Source organism: Podarcis tiliguerta (genome assembly GCF_965153285.1).
Source record: "Podarcis tiliguerta genome assembly, chromosome: 1".
Classification (NCBI taxonomy): domain Eukaryota; kingdom Metazoa; phylum Chordata; class Lepidosauria; order Squamata; family Lacertidae; genus Podarcis; species Podarcis tiliguerta.
Genome location: NC_139534.1, coordinates 48,994,188 through 49,011,405, shown reverse-complemented (window position 1 = coordinate 49,011,405; position 17,218 = coordinate 48,994,188). Strand labels below are relative to the sequence as shown.

Below are 17,218 nucleotides of genomic sequence, written 5' to 3'. Positions count from 1 at the left end.
TCTCTCCCTTCTGCGTATCCCTCTCTGTTGGTGATAGACTGTAAGTTCCTCGGGGCAGAGTCTTGTTTGTGAAACTTTACATGCAGCTCTGAACAGTTCCATATGAACTGACTGTGCAGCAGCAGCAGCAATAATACATTAAATGATGATTATGTTTTAATTATTACAGACATTCATAATTCAATTCTTAATGGCAGTAATGTTATTAAACTGGTTTCAACTGAATCATTCCCATACTGGTAATATGATCTCCAGGTTAGAATCTGCTTCAGTGCCTCTTTTGGAAATCTACAGTTAGTACTTTTTTGCTCTCAAAAGCTCACTCAGGACTGACAAAACTCCATAGCAGAAACTGGTGTGCTTCTGTCTCCCTAACCGCCCACCTAAATCTCCCTGGACTAACTTTCTTCTATAACTTTTCACCAAAGTGTAAGGAATTTGAGAAACAGGAAATACACCCCGCTCTGCTCTCCCCTTCATTTTCCCAACGTTCAGTTGCCTCACGCCTGTTTTGCTACAGTTAGTGAAAACAAAAATGCATTGTGGCTAAATATAGTCTGACAGTTTGGGGCTTGGCTCTCATGTTACATAGACAGTTCCATTTCTGTATATTGAGTGAGGCAGTAATGTCCCAGGAAAGAGAAAGAAGGGAGTGGGGGAAGGATATTAAACAGCTTAAAACTTCTTTACTTTATTTTATGAAATACGATTAATTCCTACTTGAAACAACACTTTCTTGGTAAGTGAACAGTAACGATTCAGAAGTTTAAATCTGGATTTTATCTTCTCCAAGGACTGTTATGTTTGGATTCCTGCCTCGACTTCTCCACATTCTCTCTCTCTGCCGATTTCCCACATCCACACTCACAAATGCAGGAAGGAAGGGAGTAAAGTTTCAAGGACACACTTTAGAAAGGCAATCTCTTTGGATTCTGTAGATACAGATGTATCCAACTATATATAATAAAAACTTTGCAATAAACTTAAGCTAGGAGTTGTACAGTTTGCCATTATAGTATGGGGGGGGGGAGAGAGAGAAATATCGAGTACTCACGCGGAGCAGATGTTGTACTGTTTTGAGAAGCCATCCTTTACGCATTCAAAACTGCCCCCCTCTCTCTCCGCCTATCTTTTTTTAAACTATTTTTTTTCCTACTGACAGTCAGTCGGGCTTCCCTATCCGCAGTCCAAAGGCAGATGAAGCTGCAACAGCTGGCCGGACTGGGAGAAACCAGGAGAGAAAGCAGCTCTTGTTCCGGAGCTTCTTGTCTGGTTCTTGACCATTTACCACTGGAAAAGGAAACAGCACATGTGTCATTCAGTTTGGCCTCTCCAGCTCACATGAGGAGGAGGAGGGGAGGGGCACCCGTTTGCAGATAAGCACTAACTTTTTTTTCTTCCTTTAGCCCTCCTATCCCTCAGCTAACTAGGACCTTTCCACCTCCAGCAAGCAACAAGTTGAGACAAAGGCATCTTACTTTCAAATCGAGAGCCCAATGCATCTCATGCCAGCAATGTATAACGTAATATAAGGTAAAAACAACAGTGAATGTTCAAGGGAGGAGGGTGGGAAATGGTTACGCTGCCAAAATTGCACAGGGGAGAATTTAACAATAGGACTTTCATTTTCTCTCTTTGCTGTGGCAGCTTTTCTGACTCTCTGCACAGAGAGCTCCCTGCCCCCACCCCTGGTCCCCTATGTTCAGCTTTGAGATATATGGTTGTGTCTGTTTCTGAGAGCTGAAGGCAAAGGGAGCATAGCGTCAGCGAGCAAAAAGCAGCGCAAATGAAGCTGTGTGCTTGGTCCACTTTGGCCTCTGGCTAAACAGGTTTTGCAGGTTTGGGGGAAGTGTTTCCCAAACTGATGAAACTAATTTGTCCAAGGGATAAAAGTGGGAGGAAAGAAATTGGTGGCATACACCGGTGTGATAAGAAACAGGTCCCCAGTCCTAACCTCTCCTCTGCCATGAGATCATGATGTAACTTTGGGTCTGCTCAAGCACATCTTCTCAGACTTAGCTCCCTCCTTGCCCTCTGTGTTATGTTAATGATAGTACTTGCCTATCTTGCAGGGCCGATGTAAGTCAGGGGCTGTCAACATGGTGCCTGCAGGCTCAGTCGGTAGAGCATGATGAACTCAGGTTTGTGGGTTGGAGCCCCACATTGGGCATTGCAGGGGGGTTGGACTAGATGACCCTCAAGGTCCCTTCCAACTCTACAATTCTACGATACTTTGATTCTATATTTGTTTTGTTTTATTTAAAAGCATTTATAAATTGCCTAATATTTTAAATATCTCTACGTGTTATGCAATATAAAAACAAACAATAACATTAAACAAAAATGCCTCATAAAACCAACAAAGCAGTAGTATAAAAGCATATAAAAACCAGAATTCAGAGAATTCAAATACATAAAACAGGGTCTGGTATTATGGGTCAGGGAAAGTATGGCAGAAAGATAAGCCTTTATAAAGACATCTGAAGCAACTGGTGGTTGCTGTTTCACGTATGACAAAGTTAAAAGGCATTCCATAGTAAATGAGCTATAGCAGAAAAATGCCCATTTTGGAATTACTAAGCTATCGTATTCTGTAGGGTGTTGTACCACAAGTGGAATTTCCCCAGATAATCTAAGTGATCTCGCATATCTATACAAGGAAAGGCCATTTTTCAGGTGACCTGGGCTTCAGTGGTTCAGGGCTTTAGGGTTCAAGACCTTGAACATGGCCTAGCAGCTGATCAGTGGCTTCACTCCCCATCTAGCTTATCCTCATAACAATGTGGTATATGCTAGTTTCAGCTAGCTCAGTCACCCAGAAACGTTCATGGCTAAATGAAGATTTGAACCCAAGTCTTTCTGGTCCTAATCTGACACTTTAACTGCTACAACACACTGGTTTTCTTAATCTTAATATTCAGTCAGGTATTACAGCATCACAGTGTGCTGCAAATCCAGGACCCTGCTGACAAGTGACACCTGATATCGATGCTTCCGTACATTTACAGTATCACATAGCCCAGGGGAATGTTTCTCGAATGGCACTGTTTTCTTGATCTTCTGTCTGGTTACAAAGTGCTTTCACAACTACCCGGGAAACAAGCCAGACAGTGCAGCAACACGGTGATTGTGTCATGATCACCCTGGCAGGGGAGCTAATGCAGAGCCCAACACAATTCTCATTCAGAAGGCATAGTTTCTGCTTGCATTTTGATGAGAATCATTTTGGTGCCAGGTATTTCCATAGCACTCTGTGACTTCTCTGCAAGAAAAGAGGATAAGCTGACGTGCATTCTGTTAAATTGGAGATTAATATACAGTGGTACCTTGGTTCTCAAATGTAATCTATTCCAGAACTCCGTTCGACTTCTGAAATGTTTGAAAACCAAGGCCCAGCTTCTGATTGGTGTAGGCACCCTGGAAACAATAGCTGAAAGCTGCATCAGATGTTCAGCTTCCAAAAAACGTTCAAAAACCAGAACACTTTTCGGCATTCAGGAGCCAAAATGTTCGAGGATCAAGATGTTCAAGAACCAAGGTTCCACTGTATTAGCACCCTGATTCCCTAAGGCAGTAGTTTTCAACCAGTGTGCCATGGCACCCTGGGGTGCCTTGAATGAGGGTCAGGGGTGTTGCGGGCAACACTGACCACTGTCCCTCTTTCCTTCCCTACCTCCTCTGATGCGCTCTCATGTCTCTGCCTCCCAAAGGCTTGAATGACTGTTTGTTGCAACAGTCCTGTCTACAAGCTCCACAGGTGAATGGTGCCTCTGTGGCTGGCCAGGGGTTGCTGGTTGCTAGGAACTGAGGTGGCCTCAGAGTAAGCAAGCAAGTGGGTGAGGGAGCCCAGCCGGCCAGTCCACCAGCCCTTGCTGTTGGGAATGGACACACCTCTCTTTGGGGCAGCGGCGGTGGGGGGGGGGATGCAGCTCAGAGACCAGGGGCGGCAGCAGCAGCTTCCCAGAGGACTCCCAAGGAGAGGGGAGAGGAGAGGAGGCTGAGGGAACACTCCATAAGGGAGAGTGTTTGAAAAAGGGTGAGGCAAGGGGTGACATGACTGGGCTCCTGAGCCCCACAGGGGTGCCGCAGATAGAATGCAGTTGGTCAAGGGAGCTGTGGACTAAAGAAGGTTGAAAACCTCTGTTCTAAGGGGTTCAGAAAATCATTCTAGCCTCACAACTGCCTTCCTGTTTAGAATAAATTGATAAGCAGAAACTGCACATGGCCGCACAATGAATGTCATTGTCAAGCAAGGATTTCAGCCTGTATCCCACATCCAACATCATCATCATCATCAACAACAACAACAATATCTGTATCTTGTCCATCTTACTGGTTTGCCCCAGTCACTCTGGGCGGCTTCTCACATATATAAAAACATAATAAAACATTAAACATTAAAAAGCACACAGAGATGGCGGAGCTGTTGCCCTTCATCTCATCAGCCCCAGTCAGCATGGCCAATAGTGAGGGATGATGGGAGTTGTAGTCCTGCAGCCCTCCAGGCTGTTATCCCTGTTTTGGCCTCTCACCCACAGCAGAAGCAGCTTTAGAGTAGTATGACTGGAGTGGCTAAACTGAGTGCCATGCTGTTGGGGACACAGGCACAATGTTGTAGAATGGAGTGTGAGAGGCAAGGGAGCGCTGAATTTTAGTGCCGCACAGGGAACCACTGAAATTTGAGAGCCCAAAGTCCACCCCTGACCACATTACCTTACTGTTTGTATAGCAAATAGGCTGCAGAACAGGAGTGGTTCAACATTTTTTTTGGGAGGGGGGAACCCCCCCAATGATCTGTCTGGATAGACTTGCCTGAATAAAAAGTTTCAGCATGCATTGGAAGCAGAACAACAAAGTAGTCTGCCTAATATGAATATGAATAATATGTGTAAAAGAGTCAAACCCCATGTGGTACTATATTTCAGCAGCATAATTTTTTTATATATTAATACATCATTATTTTTACAGTTATACACAAACTGGGAGTGCGTATGTGTATAATAGGCAAACAATAATGTGCATATTAATGCATATAATATGTGGAATTGACAATATTTTTTAGCAGAACCGGCTAAAATATAATAATATCCTTGCCTCTGAGATCAAGGAGCGAGGTGGGAATTAGAAAAATAATAATCCATGTGGATTAGTTTGACGTGTAGAGTTTCAGAAAAATCCCATCCCTAGCATTGTGCCATTACTGCTGTGATTGCCCTGTTTTTACTACTATTATTATCATATTATTTTATGTTGGAAACTTCTTTGGGACCACATGGGCGATCAATGGTTGGTAAATGCTACAAATACAAATGATGTTACAAACAATGTCAGAAGCACTGCAAGGGAGCATGTGGGGTGTTAGGGTAGGGGTAGTTCCTCTCGTGAGGGACACATCATGTTACTTCTGGGATAGTGGACATTGTGCATTCATCTCTCACCTATGGCTTCTAGAAGCTGTCAGCATGCAAGAGAGGCCCCACCCTGGGAATGGCTTCGAATGTTCCAGTGAGTTCCAGCTGAAAAAAAGAAGAAAAAGCCCTGACTAAAACTGGCATTTTGTTGAGTACAATCTATCAGCCCCCAGGATACATCAGATATGGGAACTGTTTAGTTTATCTTTGCAGGCTTTTAACGTATGTCACAGGATGATGTAGGACAAAAAGCCATGGACATGAATGGTGCGTGACACCAAAGAGAAAAGTGGATTAACAGAAGACTGACTATGGAGAATGCAGGCTGGGAATTTCAAAGTGTGATTTCTGGCCCTGCAGCTTACCAAACATCTGCATGTTCAGAACTTGATATTCAGCTGGATTTATAACCTTCTTGGAGGCTTAGAGCCTCCTATCGCTGGCCCCATATTACCGTGGGTTCATCAAGGGCTGTCCTTGTTCCCCAAGGGAAATATCCATATTAGACCATTCCCAGTCCCACTCGAACTGGGCTAAATGTAGAGCATGGGATACACACTGAGAACAAACAACAGCCTAATTCTCTTTCTTTCCTTCTGACCTCAAATGCAACTTCCCTCAGGGAAGCTGAGAAATAAGACAATGAGGAAACAAGAACGGGACTGCTGTGCCATTAAATTATTAAATTCCTCCTTGTCTGAACTTTCCTCTTACGCTTATATGCTGCAGGCAGTAAAAGCTGTGAAAATGAGGCAGCTAAAAAGGAGTGTAAAAGCAGCTTTTTGTTGAAAGGGAGTCGGATGGGCAGGATGAGGAAATTTCCCATGAAGCAGACTGGACTTGAGAGCAGTACATGTGAAAAGGATCTAGGAGTCTTGGTTGACCACAAACTTGACATGAGCCAACAGTGTGACGCAGCAGCTAAAAAAGCCAATGCAATTCTGGGCTGCATCAATAGGAGTATAGCATCTAGATCAAGGGAAGTAATAGTGCCACTGTATTCTGCTCTGGTCAGACCTCACTTGGAGTACTGTGTCCAGTTCTGGGCACCACAGTTCAAGAAGGACACTGACAAACTGGAACGTGTCCAGAGGAGGGCAACCAAAATGATCAAAGGCCTGGAAATGATGCCTTATGAGGAACGGCTAAGGGAGCTGGGCATGTTTAGCCTGGAGAAGAGGAGGTTAAGCGGTGATATGATAGCCATGTTCAAATATATAAAAGGATGTCACATAGAGGAGGGAGAAAGGTGGTTTTCTGCTGCTCCAGAGAAGCGGACACGGAACAATGGATCCAAACTACAAGAAAGAAGATTCCACCTAAACATTAGGAAGAACTTCCTGACAGTAAGAGCTGTTCGACAGTGGAATTTGCTGCCAAGGAGTGTGGTGGAGTCTCCTTCTTTGGAGGTCTTTAAGCAGAGGCTTGACAACCATATGTCAGGAGTGCTCTGATGGTGTTTCCTGCTTGGCAGGGGGTTGGACTCGATGGCCCTTGTGGTCTCTTCCAACTCTAAGATTCTATGATTCTACGACGAGGTCAGCACGCCCAACACCACACACTTCCGACATCCACGTGCAAGTGACTTCAGCACGCCCCGCACACACTGCCGAGCATGCTGATGCCAGACGTGTGTAGCACAATGTTTGGGCTGGGTGTGAAGGGGGTCAGGGTAGAGAGGGGACAGAATGTCCTCCAAGAGGAAAAGCCTGATTTAGAAACAGGCTTGTGTGTTTAAAAAGCCTGCTAATTATGTGCCAGGAGAATCTGAAGGCGAAGACTGTTTTAGGAGTAGTAACAATGGAACTGGATTCCTCATCCACAGTGTGAGCCCAGCTTTCCAACTAGAGATGGACAAATGTGTCAGTTTTGGTTTCTTTCAGTTTCTCATTTTGCCCCTCAATCTTCAAGTCAGTTCTCCACATTTGTGCGCGCACACACACACACACACACACACACACATCTCTCCTGCTGAAAATTTGTCAACTGTTTAGTGAGAATTTCTCCCAATGAACACATTTCACTGCAATTTTGACTAATGGAAATGGACACATTATTGTCAACATTTTTCCATAATATAGTGCATTTCACATGTTATTTACACACACATACACACACACACACACACACACACACACACTGCAAGCTTTACTCTAGCACATGCATTGGTTAGAGAATTGCATTGCAAAATTCAGAGAAGTGTGAATTTCAAAGGATGGTTGTGCTTTCATTTACTTACTGGTTCAAGAAGTGCAAATTAGGTAGTCTCTCATTAAAATGCAAACAAAACTGATTTCCTTCCACATTTCCAGCACCAGTAACATGTGTACAACACCCCCCCCCCCCCCCGCCATGAGATTATTTGATTTTCCTTTTCTTTGAAATTTTGGTTGCGGGTTTTAGTCAGATTGGCCAAAGAGTATTTAATCCTCTGATATGGCCAGGTTACAACTCTAGGGTTCCACCTCAAAAGTTTAACAAGTTGTTTGTTTTTTAGTGCCTTCTATCTGCCTGCTGCACTGTGAGTAAAGATTTCGCAGGGCCAGTTCTAATAATAAATTGCATACTGATCATTTTTTTCTACCAGAGCAGGGGCACATTCATGTTATATCTGATTGGCTTTCGTTCAAGATTTTCCAAGTTGCAGAAGGCAAAGAAGAAAAACACGGCAGCAAGCTTGTATGGCATGTTTATAATCAGTGCCTAAAACAAATCAGCCTCCCGGAGGCACCAAGAAAATATTTACTGATTACAGCACTCTCAACACCAAGGTTTTCTTTACATGACTATTTTGGAGGACATTCATCCTGAGAGCTTCCTGTTTTCATCCTCTGTGTGATGAACAGTTGCCAACACCAAACGATGCTCAGAGTCATGAATGAACTCCTCTCCTAATCAAAACATTTGAAGGAAAGGGTTTTTTCCCTCATGTGTCTTTCTTTTTGCTTTTGATTTGTTGCTTTACTGCAACAAGAGAAGGGTACTGTATAGCACTAGGATCCACATGTTGATCGGTCTCTTTCACCAGTGTGTATGGACATAGAAATTATCTCAAATTTAGGAATTTAGAAAGTTGCCTTATGTGAGTCAAACCATTGGTCCATCTAAAGGTAAAGGCAAAGTTAAGTCCAGTCAAAGGTGACTATGGGGTTGCAGCGCTCATCTCACTTTCAGGCTGAGGGAGCCAGCATTTGTCCACAGACAACTTTCTGGGTCATGTGGCCAGCATGACTAAACTGCCTCTGGGGCAATGGGACACAATGATGGAAACCAGAGTGCATGGAAATGCTATTTACCTTCCCACCACAGCAGTACCTATTTATCTACTTGCACTGGGGTGCTTTTGAATTGCTAGGTTGGCAGGAGCTGGGACTGAGCAACGGGAGCTCACTCTGTTGCAGGGATTCGAACCGCCGATCTTCCGATCGACAAGCCCAAGAGGCTCAGTGGTTTAGACCACAGCGCCACCTGCATCCCTTTGTGCTCACTGGCAGCTGCTATCTAAGATCTCACAGTGGCCTCTTTTCCAGCCGTGTCAGGAGATACCAGGGGTTGAACATGATACTTTCAGCATGGCCCTACCAAAGTTTCGTGGCTAGTGGGGCTATTTCAATGTGTGGAGTAAGATTCTCAGTAAGTTTCAGGACCCATACTCTCCATATGTTGTTGGACTACAACTCCCATCATCCCTGACTGTAAGCCATGCTGTCTGTGTATGACAGGAGTCCAACAACATCTGGAGAGCCATATCCTTCCCTTGTAATAATTACAGCAATAGCTAGTATCAACACCAGTCACCAGTGGCAGAGCTTCATGCTCTGGCACCAGGGGACGGAGAGCAGGTGGGGGTGTGACTGGTGCACGTCCCGGGGCATGGCACACATCCTGGGGGTGTGGCGCACTGCCCAGAGGGGCATGGCATGCATCCTGGGGGCATGATGCGCCGCCTGCAGGGGCATGGCGCCCAGCGTGGGTGGGGGTCAGCCACTATGGCACCCCACCAGGATCACGCTGCCAGGGGCGGTGTGCTCTCCCCGCACCCCTATTCCTTTGCCAGTGCCAGTCACCACCACCCATCCTTCCTTTTTAAAAAAATGTAAATTGAACCATATTTACTCTGTGTCCTGTGAGAGCTGCTTCCTTCTGCAGGCCTATATCAAACTGGTCTGGGAGGATGGGGTTCTGACTGACTCCAGCTACAAAACCTGCTGCTGCTCATGGGGCCAGAGACAACCTTACATGGGAGTCTTGCAAGACCCGCTGATTAGAATGCCTACAGTCTCTAAGGATGAGGAAATTGTTTACGAGGTTTTGTGGAGGTCAAGATTTAATTTTGGAGATGCTTAATTTTTGTTGAAATAAAAAAAATTAAAAATTGTTCAGTAACACCTTAGAGACCAACTAAGTTTCTTCTGGGTATAAGCTTTCGTGTGCATGCACACTTCTTCAGATACTTCAGATAATTTTTGTTATTGGTATTATGTTTTTGTACAGTGATTGTTGACCTTATGAATTCTATAGGGATTGTTTGACCTCATTGCATACTTAGTGAGACATTTTCATGTATTCTTTTAAACTACTTACATTTCATTATACATTTGGAAACATGTAAATATTTGATGTTTAAGCTGCCTTGAGCATGGCTTAACTATAGAAAGACAGTGTACAGATAAGTTATGGTGAGGCATTCAGAGCTAGGCCTAGGCATTCAGAGCTAGGCCTTAGATCCTCTTAACTGTTAAGAGCTATAGTCATTCAGTGTGCAGAACAGGGGTGTGCAATGCATACTGTCCAACTCCCAAATGAGTCACATGACCTGCACCTCGCTCTCATCCCCCCAAAAGCATTTTTTTTTGGGGGGGGGGAATTTTCATGCAGTACCCAAAATGACCACCGTGGTCTCGCACAAAATAAACCTGGGATGCCCCTTTTTTCTGGGGCACTTGGCAAGTATTGCAATGCATTATCAGATGGTGTTGTGGGGCAGAACTACGAAAAGATCCTTTCAGACACTGGCATTCCTACAACTTATTTTGATGGGTTTGGGGTAGGGTAGGGGCAAGGATGGGGCTGTATGGATGCACTGGTAGAAGCACCAGATTGGTTTTGCCAGTGTAGCCATGTAGCTGTGACCTCACTGCTCCACGTAAACAGTAGTGATGCTAGTGTCAAAAAGATGGCTTCACAGCCACCTGTGTCAGGAGATTGTTCTAAGGATGGGTGATATATGAACGATTCATTTTTGTTCACTGGAAGTACTAATTAAATGCATATTTCATCATACTTGGATTAGGCTCCTGTGTTTGCTCTTTCTAAACAGTAGGTTTTTCTGCTTATATGGCTTTCAGTGTTTAGAGGGGGGAAATCAGTCTCTTGCTTTCAACAGATCTGTCATTTATACACATTGTCAAGATTGAAGTGATGATGTTGACTGTTTTTCTCCACGTTACATTCTTTAGCACGATTTTGAAACAGGAGGTTGACTCCTCCAGGAGAACAGAGAGAAGATCTTTCTCTTGGCCCTCCTGAAACTTCCCTGGAAATCATGACACACTGATCCTGTAATGCAATCTTTTCTTTGGCATTGTTCAGAAAAGAACCTCCCCGTCCTTCCTTCCCCCACACCCAGCATGACTGAAATGGAAAAAATAATCTGCAAACAAGGGAAAACTTGGATCATGCATTCCTATTCACCTTCTCACAGAGAAAGGAGGAAAAATATAGGCATGAAGAAGTAAACAAGCACCAGACATCATCATCATTTTGCATCCCAAAAACTGAATAAAAACAATTAAACCCAAAACACACAAAAATCTGATTATTATTTTTTAAAAGCAATACCCAAGGCAGAAACCTATTTATCCAGCTGGGAAAGCTTAGGTGGGCAGAAATGTCAGTTGTTTCTGGAAAGTGCAGATAGTGGACGTCTCTTGCTTCTCCGCAGAAATGCTGCCAGGTTAGTCATAGAACCAGGAGTCCTGTAGGGGTCTTGTAATCCAGCCTCTCTTGTCCAACCACTGCATGAGGGCCTCCAGAGAGGATCAGACCACTGCCCCTCAATGTAATTTCCACAGCTATATTGCTCTTACCATCAAGACTTCCCCCCCCCCCTCACATTACAGTCGTACCTTGGATCCTGAACGCCTTGGTACTCAGACGTTTTGGCTCCCAAACCCCGCAAACCTGGAAGTGATTGTTCTTGTTTGCAAACATTCTTTGGAAACCGAACGTCCAACTGGGCTTCCTCAGCTTCCGATTGGCTGCTGGAGCTTCCAGAATGGATTCCGTTCGACTTCCAAGGTACAACTGTATTATTACTACTACTATTACTAATTTATTTTATATCCCACCTTTTCCCCTGCTGGGTTCAAGGCGCCTTACAGCTAAAAACAAGAACCATTAAAAAATAAATCATTATAATACAGTTAAATGCAGATAGAATTTAAAAAACACACACATTTACATATAAAATATGTTTAAAATATAACAATAATTACAATAAAAACACCACGGCACCAGCCCTTTAATTAAAAGCAGCCAATTCCCCAAAGCCTGTTGGAACAAGAAAGTCTGCACCTGCCAGGAGAAGGGCAACATGGAGGGAGCCAGTCTAGGCTCTCTAGGGAGGGAGTTTGAAAGTCTGGGAGCAGCCACCAAGAAGGCCCTCTCCCGCATCCCCACCAAGTGTGCCTGTGAGGGTGGCAGGACTGAGAGATGATCCTCCCCCGAAGATCTCAAAACCTGGTCGGGTTCATATGAGATAATATGGTTTCTCAGATATGCTTGGACCTAAGCTGTGTTCATCCAAAATCTATTCTCCTGTAACTTCAGCCTGTTAGATCTAGTCTTGCCTCCATGGACAACAGAGGAGCCTCTTCTTTCTTTCATCTATGTTGCACCCCATCAGATATTTGAAGAGTGCTGTCATGTCCCCCATTTCTTAAGTCTTCTTAGCTCCTTCAGATACAGTTCCTTCAACTTTCTCATATCTCTTGCTTTCTGTACTGTTGATACATCTTCATTGTTTCAAGTGGGAGGACTTAATTCCAAGTAAGTGCATCACAATGCCAGTTCCCATCTAATCTTTTAGAACACAGTCCATTGGATTATAAAAGTAACAGCAACATGAACAAAACTCCTGTTAGTGGTCCTGGTCCTCCTTGGCTTAGATCCACCAGAAGCCATGCATTCAGCATTGTGGGTCTGATCCTGCGGAACTCCCTTCCCGTTGAACTTCATGCACTTGCCAAAGTCCCTCCTATATCAGCAGGCTGGAGATTTTCTGTTTTTATTATTTATTTTTGACTGATTTTTACCTCCTGTATCTGTTTTGTAAGCTGCATGCACACCAGTTAGAAACTTCATTGATTAAGTGGCAAGGAAATAGCTGAAATAAAATAAATGAATAAACAAACTCTGAAAGAACAAATAAAACGAATGAATAAACAAACTCTTGCTCTGTCTCTGTCTCCTCACACTCTCTCTATATGGGGCAGGATTCAACTAATGAGCCGCACCAGCAGAAGCCTGCACAAAGACTTCCATTCACACAATGGGATCTTTCTCTTGTGCACCCAAAATTTGCTTATGAGTGTCAGGAGAGCTCACAGAACAATGCACAGGGGGAGCAGAGGGGATCATTCCATGTGACAAGCTGAAATGTCTACATTGACTGGAAGATGTGGGGGACATTCATAATCCTCTCCAGAGAACCTAGGGATTGCACCTGGGACCTTCTGCCTGCAAAGTAGATGGTCCACTTTTGAGGTATGGCCCTCCCAAAGAAGGAGAAGAAACATTGGTTTGATGCTTTCATGCCCTGCTTTTAGGCACATTGGAAATATCTGGCTAATAGCTATTAGAGCGAGGGTGTTTGGGTAAATGGTTTCTCATGTGATCCACTAGGGCTCTCCTTATGTCATCATGTTCTATCAATTTACATTCCAGATGAGTTGTGCCCCTATGTAATTTCTGGTGCCTCAGAGAAAAGGGGAAAATGCTTCATAAGTTCAACAGCTCCATCTTAAAATTAATGAGATTCCTTGCTCCTACAATTTCACGTGTATTATTCTTTTCTTTATAGCTTTGTTGCTTTTGCAAAGTGACTGGCCTGTGTTAAAAATCTTAATTTTCACATCCTCCAGTCCATGCATGCAGAAGTGTGTATCTCATTAACAGGGCTGGACAAGCACAGCAATTAAATTAAATTACCATAATAGCTTAGATATTAGTGACAACGAGGTGAAATTATAGTACTAAGAATGACTTCTCCCTGGGCTGCTTTGTAGGACTCATTGGAAGGGGAAAAAAGATGTTAAATTCCAGTATTGCTTCCTGTAGTATCTGCTTTTACTGACAATACCTGTGGTGGATTAATTGCCATGCCCTTTTTATGTCTAGCTCTTGCATTATATATAATAATAAATTCAAATTCCTGGAAAGTGCTTAGGCCACAGTTGGCAATTCAGCTCTGTTGATGGTACCTGTTCCTCATACCTCAGCGAAGCAATGAGGAAACCTACTTGACACTGGCCAACGACAATGGGCAGATCCACACCATAGTCTTGAAACGCATCCAACACACATTTAATTTTCCCCAGAGAATTGTGGGAAGAGTTGTTTGCTGAAGCTGCTGAGAATTGTAGCTCTGTGAGGGGAAACTATAGTTCCCAGGATTATTTGGGAACAAGTTGTGTGTTTTAAATGTATGGTGTGATTCTGCCCATTGCATCTGCTGGTCTCATGGACTTGCTAATGGTCCAAAACATCTCTGCATAACTCACTACCACTTAAGGATAGCCATGTCAGGTTAAGCCAGATGCCTTTTTGTTGTTGTTAAATTCTCCATCTTTCCTTTTAGTACTGAGTACTGAGTTCCTGAATAAAGTACACTGGTGCATGTAAATACAGAGTGATATAACTACATTGGATTTGCTTTATTTTTTCATAAATTCTAATGACTTGTCAAGCATGCTTGGTAATGAGGGATGGGGAGAGGATTTTGGATAGGCTGCTAGCTTCAAACCTTCTCACTCTTACAATCTATAGTGGTATAATTGCCCCCTTCCCTGATTTTTTGGCATGCTGCCACACAATGGCATTATTATCCAGCTAATATTTCTTAATCATACACTAATACAGGAAAGCTTTTTCTTTACCCACAAGAAACTGACTTTGTATTTTAATCAGTGTGGCATGCGTACAAGCAGCATCCTACTTTCTGAGTGGAGGGGGTGAGGATTGATGGACGTGCTTTGGGAGATGTCTCTTTCATGTCACTTCCTTCAGAATGGGGCAACCTGTCAGTCTGCAAGCTCAGTTCGGAGGAGCAATATGGCAGATAGAGTCGATGGTACAGAGTCAAAGTACTGTCCATGGCAGGGAACATTAGCTGCAGACAAAATTTAATAACAACAAGCAGGTTCACCATAGCTCAGGCAGACACATAGTTCCTCTTCTAATCTCCTAGAGTCCTATGGGATTAGAATTCCAGAATACTAGGCATTAGAGAAACAGAAAAGCCACAAAAGGACTATTCCTGTGAGAGGCATACCTAGGGTTCCTTGCGCCCTGGGCAAGGAGCTGAATCGGCACCCACTCCAAGAAAAAAAAGACCTGCAGTTTACTGCAATTGCCACTTTACTACGTTTTATGTGATCCAAGTACTCAAAGCATCTGGAATGAGGGTAAGGTGAGGAGGTAAAAAAATCATAAGCCTTTGTGCCACAGTGTGAGAAGACTGGGAAGCTTCTCCTGTATTTGATCTTAACACGACAGTGGTGGCCTGTCACTACATTCATATACGCCATGCCCTCCATAGCCTCCAGCAGTCTGCCTTCATACAGCCTTGCCATTTCTCCTGCGGCTCAGCTCCCAGCTCTTGTCTAAACTCACAACCTTACACAGATAACTGGAGACATTTTTCTGGGGTGATTTTTGTGCCCCACAACCCCAGGCCTGTATCCCTGCCTGGCAGAGGCTGGTTTTAGTAACTCAACCTCTGATCCCTTTGGGGACGCTTGTAACTCTGATATTTGCTGGCTGGGGGAACACAAAGGTATGTTAGGGGGCGTGACTACAACCCCAGAATTTTTCTCAAGTCAGGCACAATCCCCCATTAGAATGGATAAGAAACTCCCCAAAATTCACTAGTAATGGCACCCATTGATCACAGGTGTAGAAAATCAGCCACAAGTTCACCGTCAAAACCATTGATTCAAATAGCAAGTGCACTACTATAAATAATAAGTGTAGAAAGGCTCTTTGTCTTTTCTGTAAGAAAAAAAAACAAACCCTGTCCCCTCTGAAGATAGCTTAGACAAAGAAAAAGTGGTTAGCAGAGAATGTTCATCTGACACTGTTAGCTAGGGTTGCCATATGTCCGGGAATTCCCCTCTTTTGGGGTCCTACATGCCCATCGGGTGGGGGGATTTTTACATTTTAAAGCAATTGTCCTGGGGGTTGGGGTAATTTTGTTTGTTTGTGAGCACTGGCAGCTCTGGTTCAGGCTCTGGGCATAGGCGGCTCAGGCTTGGCGGTGGTGGAGGTGCTAAAATGCCCTAAAAAAGCTCGACAACTTTTTGTGTCCAGATTTTTGCCTCTTGAAATATGGTAACCCTGTTGTTAGCATATGAAGACTAACTGTGAGTTGCAGCTGGATCACACTTTGTAGGACTTCAATATGGGGGAACGGCTTCACTTGGGATTAGGGTTGAGAAATTGGCTTCAAAGTCCTGTTCCTATTTAGCAGCAAACACTCTGAAATTCATTATGCTCCCTTCTTTCTTGGATATTTTTTCCAGGGTTCCCTCTGAAGGTTAAGACAAGTTTTCGTCTGCCCTGGTATGATTTAAATGAGAGTGTGGATGGAGATGGAAGGCAGCTATGCTTGGCAGGGCACTGTTCATCAAAGTACCACGATTCCTAGGAAAGACAAACTTCCTTTCCAGATTCTGTCCATATTTGGCAACTGAAGCAGAACCCATAAGTCAAACTCGCACTGAGTGAGGCTGGGGTACATAGCCTCAGCTGAATGAACAACTCAAGTATAGGATGAAGAGGAACACAGGGCCCCAGAGGAACATAGGCTAAAAAATTGTGATGGGATTCTTGGAAGTATTCTTATTTTTAATAATGGACTCAAATAATATTTAATATATTTTTGAATGAATCATCTCTCTGATGATTTTGGCTCTTGCTTCCAGTCTTTGGAACACATGAAACTGCTCTGTACTGATTCAGACCTTTTGCCCATCCAACTGAATATTGTCCACCCCAACAACAGGTACTCTGGCAGATACTCCCTATCACCTACTGGCCTAATGGGAGGAATTCAACACTGTGCTGAGGTGATTGTTCTTTCAAGGCAAGTATTTTGGCTTGCCGGGTGAAATGGTCCCCCTCTCACCCTACCATGTGCTGTTCCATGGTTTTCCCCAACCCATCCAGAGCCAATTTCTGAGGGGAGGTGCATGGAACAGAGGAAAGCCCCACTGCACAAGCAGAAACCTTTGTGTAGTGTTCATGCTGATGGGACTCATGAGTTGAATCCCATTCAGAAGTCCCAGTAGGTTAAGGCCTCACACACAAGATGGCCAAACAATGTTATGCTAAGACAAGCATGCAAAGTGAAAAACAAACCAGGGTCATGATCCCAGGGCAACATCAGAAAGCAACAGTCCAGGGACCAGCAGCAGAGGAGCTCCAAACTAGTCAAGAATCTAAAAATCTGTCTTGTCCCAGCATCTAGAAAATCTAATCCCGACCAAGCCTAATCCCAGTTTGCGGCATTTGGGGAGAGGAGAGGA

General features: G+C 43.9%; 1 protein-coding gene and 1 long non-coding RNA gene across 3 annotated transcripts in view; one reads left to right on the top strand and one right to left on the bottom strand.

Moving 5' to 3' along the window:
• GYPC (glycophorin C (Gerbich blood group)) overlaps nucleotides 1-1,495 on the bottom strand; it is a 32,533-nt gene extending 31,038 nt beyond the window's left edge. The window contains exons 1-2 of one of the 2 annotated variants that reach the window (XM_083431237.1): nucleotides 1,479-1,495; nucleotides 1,055-1,290 (exon numbers count right to left, since the gene is read on the bottom strand). In XM_083431237.1, the coding sequence (XP_083287363.1) occupies nucleotides 1,055-1,088 (34 nt within the window). In that variant the 5' untranslated portion in view covers nucleotides 1,089-1,290; nucleotides 1,479-1,495. Of the gene's footprint in view, nucleotides 1-1,054; nucleotides 1,345-1,478 lie in introns of those variants that run through there. The other variant, XM_083431236.1, reaches the window with a different exon arrangement.
• LOC310673238 lies at nucleotides 310-12,861 on the top strand. The gene is made up of 3 exons (XR_014508932.1): nucleotides 310-739; nucleotides 1,407-1,533; nucleotides 12,502-12,861. It is a non-coding gene; the product is annotated as an uncharacterized lncRNA (long non-coding RNA).
• The last annotated feature ends 4,357 nt before the right edge of the window (nucleotides 12,862-17,218 follow it).